The sequence below is a fragment of the Homalodisca vitripennis genome, chromosome 1 (assembly GCF_021130785.1).
Source record: "Homalodisca vitripennis isolate AUS2020 chromosome 1, UT_GWSS_2.1, whole genome shotgun sequence".
Classification (NCBI taxonomy): domain Eukaryota; kingdom Metazoa; phylum Arthropoda; class Insecta; order Hemiptera; family Cicadellidae; genus Homalodisca; species Homalodisca vitripennis.
In genome coordinates this window covers 103,882,570-103,900,785 of record NC_060207.1, presented here as the reverse complement: position 1 = coordinate 103,900,785, position 18,216 = coordinate 103,882,570, and the positions used below count along the sequence as shown (strand labels likewise).

The 18,216-nt window shown below is 38.3% G+C and overlaps 1 protein-coding gene across 1 annotated transcript in view; it reads right to left on the bottom strand.

Moving 5' to 3' along the window:
• Positions 1 to 18,216, bottom strand: part of LOC124368336 (hippocampus abundant transcript 1 protein) — a 92,644-nt gene that overhangs the window by 60,427 nt on the left and 14,001 nt on the right. Inside the window, exon 3 of the mRNA XM_046825614.1 lies at positions 15,676 to 15,738. Coding sequence (XP_046681570.1) covers positions 15,676 to 15,738 — 63 coding nt within the window. The remainder of the gene's footprint in view (positions 1 to 15,675; positions 15,739 to 18,216) is intronic.

Sequence of the window (18,216 nt, the reverse complement as noted above, 5' to 3'; positions counted from 1 at the left end):
TTTACACTAAGATTCAACGATTGTATGTAATCTCTGAAACTCTTTTCAAGTTTTTCAATGGTCCAGTAACCGCATTGAAGTATCAGTGGTTTCGGAATGAAATGTATTTCCAAGTCCCAAAAATAGACTTTTGCATGTTGCAACAAGTTGTATATGTTGTTCTCAGAGTAAAATCCAACAAGAGCCATATAATACTCTACGTTTGGATCCAAGTGGATGGGGTGTTCTAGATGGAGAGTCAGTACAGACTCAGTTCCAGTTAGTTTGAGTAATGGCATGGTTGCATTTGTTTATATACTTATAATTCTATACAAGTTTTAGATGAAGTTGCTACCATCATGGAAGTCTTCAAAACCTCTTTCCATATATTTTTTATTTCGTTGTTGAATTTTTTCTGCATGATGTATATCTTGCCTTCTAATTCACTCAATTGAACTTTGACAACCACATCATATGGCTCCACTGCTTTGCTCACTTGACCAATTCTCTGGTGGTTTTTCAGTAGGAAGCTGCCCCATATCTTTTCACCATTTACGGTACTAGTGGGGACAATCTCAATCGCATTTATTATTTTCTCCGATTTTACCAAATGCGATTCCAATAATTTCTTGACTTCAGATAAATCTTGTGAGACTTTTGATACATCACTTGCAAGCTCAATTATCTCGTCAGGAGAAGGGTCTGAATTGGGTTGAGTTGGTATTGATCCAATTTCAATTTCGTCTCCAAATCTGTTGAAAATAAAACCACGATTTCCATGCATTTTTATTGTTTCTTATACTACGAAGAATATGTTCCCAGTCCTCACCAGCTGAATCTCGTCGTAGAACCTCCAGGCATAGATGTCCACAGATAGGAGGATCGTCAAACCCCTGAATACGCTCTGAGTTATAAACCAACCCTTTTGGCCCCAAGTACCTGACTACTTCTATTGGAGGATTGACATCGCCATATGAATCAAAATAGAATTTCTTTTCACCACGTTTCACATAACACGTCCAGTGAGTACCACCAGATGAAAGGTCACCAAGATTTACAATACCACGTTCAATATTTGTAGGTTTGTCTGGAAGTAACTGTCGCATGAAAACACCTCTAAACTCATTAATGTTTAATATACCTGCTAATTTTTCTATTTCACCAAGAGACAGCGAGAAGATCTCTTTTTTTTATTCACAGACAACAATGCATCAAGCTTCCGACCAATACGTCGTTTCAACCCTCTACCCGTAGGATCTTTTTCAATAATGGTGTCTAACTCCTCATCGACTAAACTCTTTAACCAAGGTATAAATTTTTCTCTCAGTAAAGGAGCCACCTTTCTTCTTATTAATGGAGAGATGAAGCGTTTACCTCCAGGAACTGACGAATCCACCATTTCCATAATTTCCTTCAAAAACCCTCCTTGTTTATTAGATACGAGTTGGTTGTAACTTAGAAGCAATTGTAAACCTTTTTTGTTCTTAACGGCTCTAGAAACGGCTTTGTGTTGCTCTCCAGAAAGAAGTATATGATCACTTCCGTGAGACAGCTGTTCATTAGATAATCTGATTACTGTAGGTTTCCGTCTTTTGTACGCTGTACGAAGCTTACGTTTTTGAGCTTCGGATAGCCGAACTGTATAATTATGCTGACTTTCCATTCTATACGCTTTCTTATATACAAAACACTGACATGAAAACAATAATGGCCGCCTACTAATGAAAAAAAACATTTTTATTTTACTTTTTTTTTGTTTTTTGTTGTTTTTTTTATTTGTTTTTACAGGAATTTGATTATGTTTCGAGTAATGTCATATGAGAAATGTGCCTCAGATACAACGACAACATATGCTGTGGTGCCGCTGCTCCCCTGTGGAGATGCAATAGCTTTTACAAAATCTAATTCAATCTGAATGTCACTTCGAGATCTGTCTGTTGTTGGTTGATGTAGATGTGTGTCAATTACAACCAAAGGTGAGTTATCAATAAATTCTTTCAGGTTTACTAACACGTTATTGTCTCCGAAGTTTATTTTTCGGAACCCTAGGTACTGATCGTACATGATCCTGTATATACCATTAGTAATATCAAAATTCTGCAATTCCTGAGGGTACCTTTCTCCATTAATTTTCACAGACACATTTTTGATGTTGCAGCTGTCAAATCTACTAGGATCTTTTGCCTGGGTGTTTGTTCTGTTTGTGTGAAGTGCGATTATAACAAATCTAGGATTGTACACATTTCTGTAAACACTTGTAATATCGAAGCTGAACGATGAACTGAACACCCCTCTTTTGTCGATGCATTGCCATTGAAAGAAGTTGTAGACTAAAGCATCCTTGTCACTCAAATGTTTCAAACCATCAATTAACTGGATTTTGGAAGTGCTGGTATAATCGACTATGGGGACTCGTAACACAAACGACTCTATCACAATTTTTCCATCGCCAGGATCCGTTGCTGTGGACCCTGCCCCTTTCCAGTGAAACAACGCATCATTATCTTCATTCCTAGTAAATGTGATTTCAAAACCTCCCTTGTACATCGGGTAACGTAGGTGGTCAAAGAACCCTAATCCTAAATGCCCAAGTGTGCCGAGTGCCTCAAACTTCCCACCTCCTGTAAACGATGATGAGAAACCACTACTTGAGAGTGTTTGTTTTTCAGTGTTACTGTAACTAACAATCCCCTTTATAGTGCTGGTGATGCCGGGGAGTTCTACTGTGTCGATCAATGTATTGTGTTTCCTCAGCTCTATTCTTGAAAACAAGAAGGCCGCGAAGTTGTCTACCAGTTTGATGGTAGAGTTAGTTTGATAATCAGATCCATCAGATTTTTGCACATACTTTCCTTGAATGTGGTACATTATGCGTGAATCATAAAATGCGTCTCCATGATCCAGTTTGAATGTTGTATTGTTGTTGGGTGCATTGAAGTTGAGCTCTGAAACTGGCATTGCAGTTCTATACTCACTTCTTGCTATACCGCTCGAAAATTCAATATACAGTTTCTCCATCACTGGTTTTACCACTGATCACTGTTCTAATATATCCTCTCTTATATATAGGGTAAAAAATATTTGCTCTCATTGCTTTATATATCTGATGGGTACATACACCCTGAAGTTCCTAACCCCATACCGAGTTTACGTTTCAACCACATTCCTCCTGTTGTTGCTAGGCCGACCATACGCTCATTCAAGTCAGCATCATCTGAGGTAACCCTCTCCCAAGCTTTCTTTTGTAATATTTTGTCCGCCTCCCACCTGTCTTCTGTGTTTTTATGATCCCTATACCATATATCATGCTTCTTACAAGCTTCATCGAGGGGGTTAATTCCCTTATCTCCCCTAGCAAGTCTCTTGTCAAGCTGGGTGCCGGGCCCACAGTAGTTGTACGTATCAAGATTCCAGTTCTTGGGCGCATGTAACTCGAATGGTAACTTGTTAATGATGTCGTTCAAAAGCCCTTTACCTTCTATAACATGTTCAGGCAAAACAGACAAACATCTGACTAGGTACTTCAACCCTTTAGGTGTAGCAATTAGGTCTTCCATTTCATCGTGAAGGAAATCAACCACAGACAGTTTTTCATTATGAAAGTTGTTGTTCCCAGCTTCTTCCTGAGCTTGAATGTAGTGTAACCTGTCAATGAGGTCTTTGAAGTTCTTTATGTACCTATATTCGACCGGACTTTCATTGTAAACCTTTAACCCTGAACCAATTGTTGCCACTTTTCCATTCACCAACTCATCCCAAATAGGTTTTATCATATGTTTCCACTTTAGTCCTTGACTTGATTTGGGACAACCACTTTTGGGATTGTTTCTTTGGAAAAGCGAGTTTGTCCTCACCAATATGTCCTTGTAAGAGTTCCAGTCTTCATCGGTGTACAGATCCTTCTCTACTATATTGTTTTTCGTCAACAATCTCCAAAGACCCTCAGTCCCTTTGTATTTCTTTTGAGAGCTGACTAATATAATGTCATCATAATCAAATGTAATCGGTTCGGAACCGATCATCGGCTGCTCTAGATTTTCATCGTACCAAATACCAAACTGTTTGTCGTTGGATTTTGGAAGGTATCGGGCTCCTAGAGAACCAAGTGTTACTACTTTAGAATCCATCAACTGTTTCATCGATTGCTCTTGAGGTTGTACTTCTGGCTCATCATCGTAATCTACATCCTCAAACGTTCGACGATCTGATGCTTGAGGTTGAAATCTTACCAACTGTTTCATACGGTTTTGACTACGCATCTTTTGTGTTTCCAATTCTCTATGTTGTTGTTCCCTAATGGCTCTGGTGATTGGTTCGTACTTTTTCTCATTTTCACGAACATCTTCTAACTCTTTGAAATGGGTCTGAGCAAACTCACTTTGTAATTTCCGGTTTAACTCATCCAACTTTCTAGCTTTAGAAACAGTGAGCGGTCGATCATGTGTTATTGATATGTTACGATTGGCAGACGTCTCATTAGCATTTGATGATATAGTATTTTTGTTTGAGAAGTTTTTTAATTCATCCTGTTCAGCACGTTTGAACTTTGCAGCCAAGACACTCTGAATTTTTTCAAGTCGCCTTGCTTCTTTTGCGTCTAGTTTATTCGCCATGTTGTATACTTATAGTAATAGACACAGAGTTATTCTTCAAATCTTTCAAGTCACGTTTATGAACGTCAAATTACGTTTATACTTAAACGTCAAATTACGTTTATACTTAAACGTCAAATTACGTTTATGAACGTCAAATTACGTTTATACTTAAACGTCAAATAACGTTTATACTTAAACGTCAAATTACGTTTATACTTAAACGTCAAATTACGTTTATACTTAAACGTCAAATTACGTTTATACTTAAACGTCAAATTACGTTTATACTTAAACGTCAAATTACGTTTATACTTAAACGTCAAATTACGTTTATACTTAAACGTCAAATTACGTTTATACTTAAACGTCAAATTACGTTTATAATTAAACGTCAAATTACGTTTATGAACGTTAAATTACGTTTATGAACGTTAAATTACGTTTATGAACGTTAAGTCACGTTTATGAACGTCAAGTCACGTTTATGAAACGTCAAATTACGTTTATACTTAAACGTCAAATTACGTTTATACTTAAACGTCAAATTACGTTTATGAACGTCAAATTACGTTTATACTTAAACGTCAAATTACGTTTATGAACGTTAAATTACGTTTATACTTAAACGTCAATTTACGTTTATACTTAAACGTCAAATTACGTTTATACTGGTACGTTTTACAACGAAGTATTAATCAACACTTAGTTTCCTTTCTTGTGGTTTAGCTGTAGTATTAATAGATATGAATCCATGAGGTGTTTTCCAACACTCAAAACAGAGAGCCTCAAATTGGTTGAAAGTCATGTCAGAACCTACAAAGTCCTGGAACACTCTCTTTGTATAGTACTTGTTCATTGTAAACAGACACAACAGATTAACATTGTTTCGTATGACCTGCATATCAACCCGACCATAGCTCTGACTCAGGTAGACACAAGAAATCCCTTTATGACGTCCTCTAATGAAATAGTCTTTGATTTTAGTTTGCTCTTCTAGGAGGCAGTCATCGAATACCACAAGTGAGTTTGGTTTGCAGTCATCGATAGAAATGAGATCTTGACAAGAAGAATAGAAAAACGCAATGTGTCTTCTAAGGTTTTTTTCTAATCTACTGTATTGTTCACGCAGATCTACATATGCAGGTTGTTCTATTGAACGACTAAACACGTATAGATTCTTGAACGGAACTCCATCTTTGTTGTAAATGAAATTCAATAACAAGTTCGTTTTACCACACCCAGACGGTCCTACAATAAGACACCGTAACGGTCTAGGTAAAAATTGGTCTTCGAATTTCTCTCTGCAATACACTTGAATTTCCATAGTATGTTCTCTTACATACATTTAAAATTTAACAGTTTTCGCATATTCTATGATGACCCCATGCTAGGGTTCGGATATTGTCTTCGAGTACGAAACGCTTGTCGTCCTTTGATGAAAGTACCACTTTATGGTGTTCTACGCTGTAGAGATTGTGTGCTTGACTCCGAATTGTATTCATCGTTTTGTAGTGCTCGATGTTACTAAACAAACAGTCTTTATAGTTGCTAAAGGTAATTTCATTTTCAACTACAGCTTTTTTCACGCCCTTAGACCTCTTTATGTAATGGTTTGTCTTCTATATTGCTCGCATACATCTTGGATCGTAGTCCTACAAATTCTCGCATGATTCGACCATTAAGTTCATCTTTCATTTTACCCAGAACTTTTTTGTTTACGTGGGGGAGCCCATATTGGTTGGGGTTGGGGTAGTCACTTGTATCAAATAATCCAATTATATGTTTCATGTCTTCGTAGAAGTTTTTAGTTTTGATGTCATATATCAGGGAATCGGTATCGGTGTACACCATTTTTATATTAGATCCATACTTCTCTTTCATTACATTGTAGTGGAAATCATACATCAGTGTCTTTGATATGTCTAGAATACTCATACCTACGTAAATAGGTTTATTTAACAAAAGTTTTTTCTTACTAAAATGTACAGCAACTAGGTTTTCTGTAAAGATGGTTCGACTCTTAAAGTTCGGTTTGCTAACCCATCTTTCCACTAATTTGGACTTAGTACCCAAACGAATGTCCACACGATTTCTCATATTTTCCATAGTTTTTTCCAAAAACTGAGTTGTTCATAAGTTTGAAAAAGTCTTTCTCAAAATCATTTTTCGCCTTTGTACGCTCCATGGTATTCAGATTAATGTACGGCTGCAACCAATTGCTTTGACTGAAACTAAGAACTCTATGAACATGTTTTAGTTTCATACCCAGACTCAAATAAAGCTTTAAATTTTTGTAGTGTACGACATACTTTTCTTTGCTGTAGAGAGTTGTCAGAAGCTTTGCCATTTTCGATCCTGGTGGGACTCTACGTTCTGGAGCGAGAGGTAGATCAGAGTGTACGTCGTGTAGTTCTTCAGGATATTCCAAATCAACTTCTAATATGTAGCCTGTGGGTGAATCGTCACTAACTTTCATTACATCGATGTCTGTACTGCTCCACTGAAAGTTTGCATATGGTAGTTTTACAGACATTGCCCACCCATACAGGTTGTTTGCATCCAAGTACATGAGGTAGTTGTTTGGTTTCGATTTGTCGTAGTCTTTCATGTAGGGATTGTTTGCCTTCGCATATCGATGAGAACACTGTGAAATACCACCACGAATACCCTTTTCAACCATGAGTACCATATCGATGTCAGTCAATAGGGACAGTTCGACTTTTGTAATTTTTAGCACTGCGTTCCAAGCCAACCCAGGTGCTGTGAAATACCATGCAGGATCTAATTTGTATGTATTGAGACATACATCCCTGAAGTTTTCCATTACATCTGCAAGCAGCAAGACATCGGTTTCGTTATATAGCATTGTATATTCTTTCATGTTCTGAATGTTAAAGGCGGTCCATACATCGCACGCATGTTTGTAATCTTCATTTGTTATGTGTTGTTTATTCAGTCTATTGTAAAATTCTTCTTGACTAGGTAGTGATGTTTCACTATATTTTTCTATACTGTCCATGTAGTCGTAAGGGTATACTCCTTTTCGTAGCAATAAATTGAGGTCCTTACCATTGTAATATGTTGAGATGTGTTTGAATTGAGATCTAGTCAGATTCTTTGCCAACCTATCGAGACTTTGTGACATGAACTTGAATGAATCGATGAATCGTAGTTCAATTCCACCTTCCACACTGACCGTAAAGGAAATGTACCGCTCCTCGTTGTTGGGTATCAATGATATGCGATTTTGGAACTTACCAAACTCTTTAATGAAAAGGTGAGTGTCGTAACCTGCTAAATTATGAATGAAAACAGGAATGAACCTAGGTTTTTTGAAATTGATGTTACACTTGTTGTGAGCTGCTCCTCTAAACAAACCCATCAAATGGTTATGGTCTCTAACACGATCATCACCAAGGTAATTTCCACAGATATGACACGTAGTTGTAGATTCAAACATTTCCTGTTGCTCTTTTGTCATCAACTGCATGAGGACTATTGCTTCACTCTTGTAAAGTTCATTAATCCTTATCGACTCCTCAATCAATGATTTTACAAATACATGTGCAGCATCGTCTCCAAAGTATTTAATCGGTGGTTTGGAAAAGCCGTCCTCTGACACCCCATACATACAGAAGGAAATGGCATTATGTTTCTGATATTTAATAGTGAACGACTGGTGATTACCATTACAATCCACTTTACACGGTTGACATGTTGAAATAGGTGCTAGACAGCATTCAAAGTCTGCGCAATACACAAAGGGCACTCTCATTGAGCAATTGAAATCTTTAAATCTAATTACAGTTCCTGGCTCTGGTAGTTCCAATTTCACAGCATCGTGTGTGTTACAGTCTTCTCTATGCTTGATGAGTAAATCCTCTCTCGTAAAGTGTTGTAAACACCTATTGCATATCCACATCTTATGTCCATTTCGTGAGATCTGTGAACTAACCAAACGGGACATATCTTTGATCCAGCAGTAGTGAGTGTTTGTTTTTTCTCTGATAAACAGTAGATTAACATGTTTTTCCATCTCGTTATCAGTTATTCTCAGCGGGAATATATCAAACTTGTCATCATAAGCATAGACATTAACAGAAATTCCACTACGTCTTTCAAACTTTGCTATATCATCAAGTTTCATGGGGCATTCGCAAGTTGCTAGTGCATGAAGCAGCTCTCGTTTGAAAGGTTCGTAATTGCTGATTCTTTCTGGATGAACCTTAACTGGATGTAAAGCTGCCAGAATAGACCACATAAAACATTTCTGATCTTCGTTTTTTACATTAATAACAGCCTTTTTGGATTGAATCTGTTTTGGTAGAACCACATAGCTGGATCCGTGAAAAGGAACGTATCGGTTGACTCTGATCTCCAAGTCTTTCACACTTTTTAGTGACCATTGAGAACCGTTTGCCTCAAACTCCTCCATCTCAACCAACATCTTAAGTTTTGCTGAGTTATAATAGTCAGACAGAGACGTTGTCGAGTAAAGAATTTCATTTTTCGTTTTAAAGTTCATGACTTGAATCACCTCCACATCGTTTATTATTTTCTTGAATTCAGCATGATAAACCATGTTTACCTTAAGATTTTTTTCTTTTACAGCTTCCTGAAGTTTTTCAACAACGAGTGGTTTGCATATCTCAAGAAACATTTTTGGATCTTTGATCCCACGTTTGTTCATAATCACATATGTTTTCAATCTTCCCGTGAATGCCGACTGGACTTCTGATATTTCATCAAGTATTGTCTGCGACTCCTCTGGAGTACGTACCGGAACCAGATGAGGTGTTGAAGGTGATTCTGTTTCAGACAGAAGCTGTCTCTCTTCCATGGTAGGGCTAATCGAATTCTCACTATTAATTGTACTAGTCGGTGTCTCACTAATAATCTTTTTCACACCTGTAGGAATCTTTTGTGGTCTAGTCGGTTTTCGGATCATCGCTCCAAGAGCTATATCGTTTGTATTGACCTTTGGTACTTGTTTGACTTCCCTTGGTCGTTTTGGGTATTTCTTTACCAGCATGTTGATGTCTGGAGTGGGTGCCGGCAGTCTTGGTGTCAGTCTCGTAATGGGTAATATTTCACTCCTGTATCGAGGACCTTCATGAAGTGCTGACAAACGGATATGGCGTTTCGATTGTTTGTGACGGTTCCAGTTGGATGACTCTATTGGTGTTTCACAAATCCAACACATTTTACTTTTAGGAGCTGGTTTGATTTCCATCTTTTTCAGACGTTCGTTATATGTCATACCATGCTGGTTGTTGGCACATTTCTGAGATTTTTGGTGCCGAGCCATGTTGGAAACCGTTATTTCCTTACTGCATTTTGGACATGGTTTCTTCTGGGGTTTTATTTGAGCACGTACATCGGTCGGACTAAGCACGTTGTATGTTGGACTCTCTGGGATATGTAGTGGTGAATGGTATACAGGACTATATGGTATATGCAGTGAATAGTCTGACTTATCCGGAACTTCAAATGGTGGTGGACCAAGTATTGATATAATTTTCGATGAATCGGGGTGTATCCTTTTTACTGGTGGTTCAAACTTTGGAGCGTCAGCTGTAGATGGACCAATTATAGCTCTAATTTTGGAATAGAAATCTGGAGTGTCTAACATAGACAAATCAAAATCAGCAATCGCGTCTTGTTCTTCAGGTCTGAGATTTGAATAGGACTCTGGCAACATAGACATATCAAAATCAGCAATCGCGTCTTGTTCTTCAGGTCTGAGATTTGAATAGGACTCTGGCAACATAGACATATCAAAATCAGCAATCACGTTCTGGAATTGATTGTCACTCACAGCATCAGCGTAGTTTTCCAACATAGACATATCAAAATCCGGAGTTTGTCTGTCTAACGTGGACATGCATTTCTTTGTTTTTTTATGGCGGGACATGGAGGAGTTCCTGACTTCAGCACCACACCTTGAACATACTTGTTTCATCGAAGGAGGTTTTTCATTGAATCCGTTGGAAGAAGCATAAGCTGGTGGATTTGACGCTGACATACACTTCTTTGTTTTTTGGTGGCGGGATAGGTTAGATGCAGTAACCTCAGCTCCACAATTCGGACATTTCTTGACTGATGATCTTCGAAGACCGTCCGTAGCATTGAGAAATGCTGTTTGCTTGCTAGCAGGAGAAAACGCCATTATTATAGAGCTGGCTACTCTCTTACTGTATGGGCGATTGACGATGGAAAAGGATGAGGTATGGATGCACTTCTTTGTTTTTTGGTGGCGGGATAGGTTAGATGCAGTAACCTCTTCTCCACAATTCGGACATTTCTTGACTGATGATCTTCGAAGACCATCCGTAGCATTGAGAAATGCTGTTTGCTTGCTAGCAGGAGAAAACGCCATTATTATAGAGCTGGCTACTCTCTTATTGTATGGGCGATTGACGATGGAAAAGGATGAGGTATGGATGGATGAGAATAGGAAGAGGAGTAGGAAGAGGGTGGGTGTGTGGGATGAGTGGAAGGAAGGATGAGAGCATTATTAATACATTTGACTCTAAACTAGAACATAGTTTTTTGTAACTCTTTTTCATAAAACGATCCTATTATTTCCTCACCAGACTGGTCTGCGATTTTGTAGGTAACAGGGCAAGTTTTGTTGACAGCCACAATCCGAAAAATTTCTCTTGTCCAATTTCTGCGGTATTTATTTCCAAATAAATCTTTCTTTATAGTAATTCTTACACGGTCTCCAACCGAAAGTCTGGGTCTGAATACTAGACATCGTCCAATGTTTGCGTACATGTTTCTTAAAGTTTGTTCATTGCTTGAATTCACTTCTGATGGGCTCATCTTTATAGTGCTATGAAATTTACTGTTATATTGACGTAGAAGCTTCTGTAAATGTGACACCCATCTAAAAGAGTTTTGAATTTCAAAGTGCACTTTCATTTTTTCATTGAGAGTTCTATGGAAACGCTCTATAATGGCACTTTTTTCCTCATTTTCAGTATGGTATAACTTTATTTGATTTTTGTGTAAAAACTCTCTAAATTCCTTATTAACAAATTCTTGTCCTTTATCCGTGTGAAGAAGGTTCGGGGGTTTGTGACCAACCAATTTCGCTCTTCTTAATATTTTACCAAACGATTTAGTAACCTCTTGTGAGCTTTTAGTTATTAATGGTTCTGACCACGTATATTTTGAAAACGTATCAATTACATTAAGTATGTATCTGAATCCATCATTTTCCTTTGAAAACCTAATCATTACAACAAGGTCTGCAGCCCACAAATCATCAATACCCAAAGTTACAATTTTTCTCTTAGGGAATCGCTTAACCACAGGTTTATGAACCTCTAATGCTCGAAGCAGGATTTCTTTCCGACTTTTCTGCTTCATTAATTCCTGATACTATCCACAATACACTTACATTATACCAAACTAGTAATTTATAAGGTGCGGTGTCTCGCGCGGCGCGGCGGTGACTGGACAGTGACGAGGCGCATACCGATTGTTTGTATACTTATAGAAACAACACGCGGTGTCTCACACGGCGCGGTGGTGGTGACGGTTCAGCAGTCGCGCGGCGCGGTGCTGACGAGGCGCGTGCCGATTGCTTGCATACTTACAGTAACAACGCGTGGTGGCGGTGGCGGGACATGCGTGGTGATTCGCGCGGCGCGGTTCTGACCACCCGTACTCACACTCTTAGTCGCTCTCTAAAAATCCTGTCCCAGATTCGGTCTCACACGGTTTGTCCCAGAACCGGTCTCGGGTGCGTTGTCCCAGGAACGGCCAAAGTATACTACTCAGATGTATTCATTTACAAAGTTAATAGCCTACTCCTTTTGTACTATTTTGGTCATTATAAAGAGAAGGAAATAAAATGTTTAATACACTGTGCTGCCCATATTATTATACAGAGAGAATGTTATAATGTTTTAGTGCCAGGAGTTTCCCCATCAATACTGTTACAGATAACATGTATAGCACTAAACAAGTATATGTGTTACTGTTTCCCAGTCACAACCAAAAATTGTGCTTGCACCAAACTGCAAGGAGTAGATAACAGCTGTAACCAAGCGTAATGGAGATGAGAGAGTCCCACCCTACAACTGAATTAGTTGTGTTTGTCAGTCACAAGCAAGGATTGCGTTTGCCCCTAAAGCCCCGTTCCCACGGGGCGTGGCACGCTGGCGTGACTCACGCATTCGTGGAAAACGACCCGTGTGAACGATGTGTAGTGAGTTTGCCTGAGTAGCCTCCGGAAGCGTGGAGAGTCCACGACCGCTCACGCTCCATATCAAACGTGTTTGATTTTGAAGCTTGAACACGACAGTTGCCAGCCAGATTTTGACGAGTCGACACGTATTTATTTAGTGGGCTGTTTAGTAGAAGGTTTTTTTTAGTTGTGAGCGATTTATTTATTAGTGGGTAAGATGTCTGAGCCTAGAGTAGTGAAGTTACAGGACAACGAAACAATTGTATGCTAGTGAGAGAGTGCTGTATGATTCGACTTGAAAAGACTACAAGGACAGGGATTTAAGATTGGCCGCAGCGAAGAGAATTAGCGAAGCAATGGGATTAACGGATTTGGACCGAAAGAGGTTATTACTAAATTTAAGAATCTTAGAAGTTCATACTGTCAGAGCTGAAGAAAATAGCTGACACTGAAAGATCTGGAAGTGGAACTGACGATGTATACGTACCGCAGGTCATTTGGTTCGAGAACAATTGCCACCATCAGAACCTCTTCCTTTTGCACCCAAGTCAAGATATAGAAAATTGTAATTGGTTTCTGCTACCGCCAGTAGTACAATGCTGAAACTTTTCTTGTAGTTGTAAAAATCCGATCCATTGTGTAAAACAAAATACAAAAATTGGATGAAACTTCAACTTGTGCTGCTCAAATTCCAAAAGAAGACTGCTATGACTATTTTGGGAAATATGTGGCATCTATGCTGCGGAACCTAGGACCACCAACTGCAATGAGACTGCAAGACCAAATAGCTCGTCTCATAACACAAGCAATGTGCCCACCACCAAATACCTGGAGTCGACCACCCTCATCCTACTAACTATCGAATGACAACACATCCCTTGGTGGCGCAAGTGACTATTCTGATGATTTCACATACGAATTTTTGTAATCATTAATAAGAACATGGTTATTGTTGAGTTGCTAACTAAATATTAACATGAGTATGTAGGTTAATATAACTATTGTAATTATTAACATCAATTAAACTTACTTTTATGAATTCTTCGAGTTCTTTGATGATAGCCTTGCATGTTTCTGGTATAAATGTGCTTATTGCATTTTTTGGTACACGAAACAAATATTCCAAACTTTTGAAAGAGTTCCCAGTAGCTAAGTAGCGTAGCATAACTTGCAGTTTTATTTTAGGACTCAGAGCTTGCCTCATGTTGGTGTCTGATTTTAAAATATGTTTAGTTACTCGTTCCAGGAGATAATCGAACTGTTTTTCGTAACTGACATCGTAACAAGTTTTTAAAATCTTCATGGTGATTACTCCTTAGCTCATGGACAACAACATTTTGAAACCTCCGAACTTCTTTTCAGTATCCACTTCCTCACCCAATAACGCCTTTTCTTCCGTTTTCTTATCTGTCCATGTAACTTTAATCTTTCACCTAAAATAGCACTGAAGGTTGAACACAAAACTGCGCAACTTTCAGCTAGGAGCTCGTACATCGCGGTCGGCTTCGCAAGGTTTTTCTTAACAATATTCTGATAATATTCTGAATCGTGAATGTGACTGTGTGTGAACGGCCCACGACACTCAACTGGTTCGCTGCCTACCCCTACACCAGTCGTGAGCCACGATAGTGAGTACGAAAGAGTGGCACGATTTCGTATTTTTGCCCCGTGGGAACGCAGCTTAACTGCAAGTAGTAGACAACAGTTGTAACCAAGCGTAATGGAGATGAGAGTCCCACCCTACAACTGAATTAGTTGTGTTTGTCAGTCACAAGCAAGGATTGCGTTTGTCCCTAACTGCGAGTAGTAGACAACAGTTGTAACCAAGCGTAATGGAGATGAGAGAGTCCCACCCTACAACTGAATTAGTTGTGTTTGTCAGTCACAAGCAAGGATTGCGTTTGCCCCTAACTGCAAGTAGTAGAAACCAGTTGTAACCAAGCGTAATGGAGATGAGAGAGTCCCACCCTACAACTGAATTAGTTGTATTTGTCAGTCACAAGCAAGGATTGCACTTGCCCCAAACTGTAAATAGTAGACAGTAGCTGTAACCGAGCGTATTGGAGATGAGTGTCCCACCGTACAATTCAATTAGTTGTGTTTGTCAGTCACAAGCAAGGATTGCGCTCACCCTAAACTGCATGTAATAGCTGTAACCGAGCATATTGCAGATGAGAGTGTCCCACCATGCAATTGAATCAGTTGTGTTTTCTTGACAGAATAAACCAATTACACAATGGAAATGTTAAACTGTTCATGAACAATTCAGAGTGTAATACATTCTAATGCTCCATAAAGCATTAAATCTACGATTTATTGATCAACTGTATCAGAACATGCCGAAGGAGGAAAGGACCACTAGCCAGTCAATGCATAACAATGGGACATGCTGGTGCACATGAGACTCAAAGGTTTAAACATACAACTGTTTATATCAATTAAACCTATTTGTTATTGATTAAATTAATACAGCCTTTTTTCTACTTTTTTTATAGATGAACTTAAATTCTATTCTGGATTTTTTTATCACATTACTCCAGGCAAGGCTTGATAATTATTCATTAGTATGTGAAAATGTCTTATTTAAACTGAAATTAGGACCCCAGTCCCTGGGTTGATAAATTTAGATGCTTATCACTCAGCTACCAAAGCAGAGACTGTAAATTTAAATTGTTAGTAGTTGTATAACTACAAGTATTAATATATAATAACTACAACTATTAGTTTATGATTGTTTAGTTTGATCATTTTAATCTATAATTAAAGAAACTTAGTTATATTGGACAGTTACTGCAATCATAAAAATATAAGTTTATCCTGATTAATTAGTCTTTCTTCCTTTGAAATATTTTCTCATCATGATGTCAAAACTATTTATAATAAAATCACACAAAAACTCACCTTAATGCCCATAATTAACCCATTCATAAGGAATGTGTGGTCTGGGAACGTGTCGTTTAAAGTCTGAAAAAAACAAAATATTTTAAAATTTAGATACTTTATTTTATTACCAATGTTTAAATAATAATAAATAAATGTATCATAATTATTACAAACATATTATATCTCATAAAACAGTAAAAACTAAATATTATTTACCCTTAAATTAATTGTTACACACTGTATCTCTAAACAATTTTCCTAAAGTTCAGGATTTGGTTCTTGAAAAAAAATAAGAAAAGAGTTTCTGTAAATGTTAAGTAATGAAACATTTAAATTCTATCCGTATGTTTGATTTTCCCTGAGAAATTCTCAACTCAGGTTATATTATAGTAATTTGGAATGAACATTTATCTTACTATAACTTTATTTATTTTTACTGTTAAAAGTATATTCTTTGTAAATGTGTTTAAATATGGCTGCATTATACCAGTCTCATTGCATTTTCTGAACTATACAGGGTGTCCCACGAGTAACCTGACAAACTTCTCAGGTGGTTTCCTGTCATCAAAACAATAAAAAAAGTTCATATAAACATATGTCCGGAAACGCTTTGTTAGTGAGCTACGGTTAGCGAAAGATTTCACTTGATTTTCAAGGAAAGGACAAAGCGAAACCGATGTTTATATGGTGTAAAGATAGTTGTTACATTTATTGGATTTTATGTCAAATGAACTGAAAAATTGAAAAACAATGCGTCCCAGATCTGTTAGACCACCCATTTCTGAGATATCAGACAAGATATGCACAAATTCGGTCTCGAATAACATGCTTTGTTTAGATTTGAAGTAGATCATCATATTGAAGAAATCAGGCCGAGTGAAGGTTCACTTTTAATCTGTATTCTGATGTTGAGTTACAAAAGGCTGGTTAAGGCATTCTGCTTGGTCATGCCTTCAGAGGATGTGATATCACATCAGCAGTATTCAGGAAGAGTAAACTTAAGGATGCTGAAGTGACACTGAAGTCATGATCAGAAGAGGGTGCATTAATAGTCAATAGTCAATCAATAGCCTTTATTTACAATTTCATGGAGAAATGTACATGCGTCAATAAAATATATGTTTCGGTTTATTAAAAATTGTCTAGTGAGTCAAGTTGTGTTGCCTCTCTTCTCCAGTTCAGGAACTCTTCTAGGGAGTAGTATGGTCTGTCGATGAGCCATATGGGCAGGGATGTCTTCAGCTTCTTTCCATGTCGTCTGGTAGAAGGTTGAATAAGTTTCTGCCCATGTAAGACGGTTTTTTTTTCAAATTGCGTGGTGTGGTGTAGAGGTAGGTGGAAGTTTGATGTGTGACGGGGTGTTATAGTGATGGATATCTTGTCCTCGTTGCAGAAGTTCCTTGTCAACATGCATGATTACTTCTTTAATGTATAAGCAGATTACTGTTAGGATTTTTTGGCTTCGAAAATAATCTCTGCAGCTTTCCCTGGGACCAAGATCTGAGATTATCCTGACACCTCTTTTCTGAAGCAACAGGATCTGGTTGAGGTTTCCTGCTGTTGTACCTCCCCAAACTATGAGGCCATATCTCATGTAAGATTCGAACAGTGCATGGTAGGCAATTTTTGTTGTGGTTTTATCACTGATGTGTTTAATTCTACACAATGCATTCCCACCCCCATTCCTATGGATGTAGGCTGATATATATTTTAATATTCAGCATAAAACTCCTTGATATCTTTTAAATACTTCAGGGCAAAATCAATAACTGGTGAGCTGATCAGTGACCCTTGTACCTATTGTCTGATGTAACCAGGCCTTCTCCCATTGGTGAACTCATTGTGTGATCCCGTCTGTCCACTGTCCAGGAGCGTATCTTAGACACACGATCAGTCAGTATGTATCATAGCTCAATTGAAGGTGACATTGTCCGGTTGCAGTCACTCTAAAGCCTCGCACTATGTTCTCATTGTAGTCTCATAACAGTCATTGCATCTTTCTCTCTATAAAGGTGTGTGGGTAATGTACCCCCTTGTGTGTCTCTCTCTCTCTCTCTCTCTCTCTCTTGGGCAAGTGCCGTATTGGGTTTGGTTGTCCTCTTTCTCTTACTCGTGTGTTTCAGCTCCGTTTGGAGGTGACCTGATCCAGCCACGGTCGCTTACCTCTTTGTTCTTGTGATGGTTCCTCTCTATACTTGTTCCTACTCCGATGCCAGTGATTGATGTCTCAGTGAAACCCGGAAGAGACTTAATCTTCTGTGGATTCCACTGCTGCAGCTCTGGAAACCCTGGAGGAGCTGGAAGTCCCCCCCCCCCTTGAATAAAACGAGACAGGAATTAAGATCAACATCGGTGAGTTTGCATCTATTTTCAAGTACACCCTTTCTATCTCATGTCTTCATGTCTCACCCATCCTTCCATCTCTGGATGTAATTTTTTTCAAATTGTGTATTTTTGTCTCTCTTTTTCATATATAACAATAGGGCGCACTAAAAAATGTTACACAACAGGGCGCATGGTGTACAAAGCACCACATACTCTAATATTACATGCTTGGAC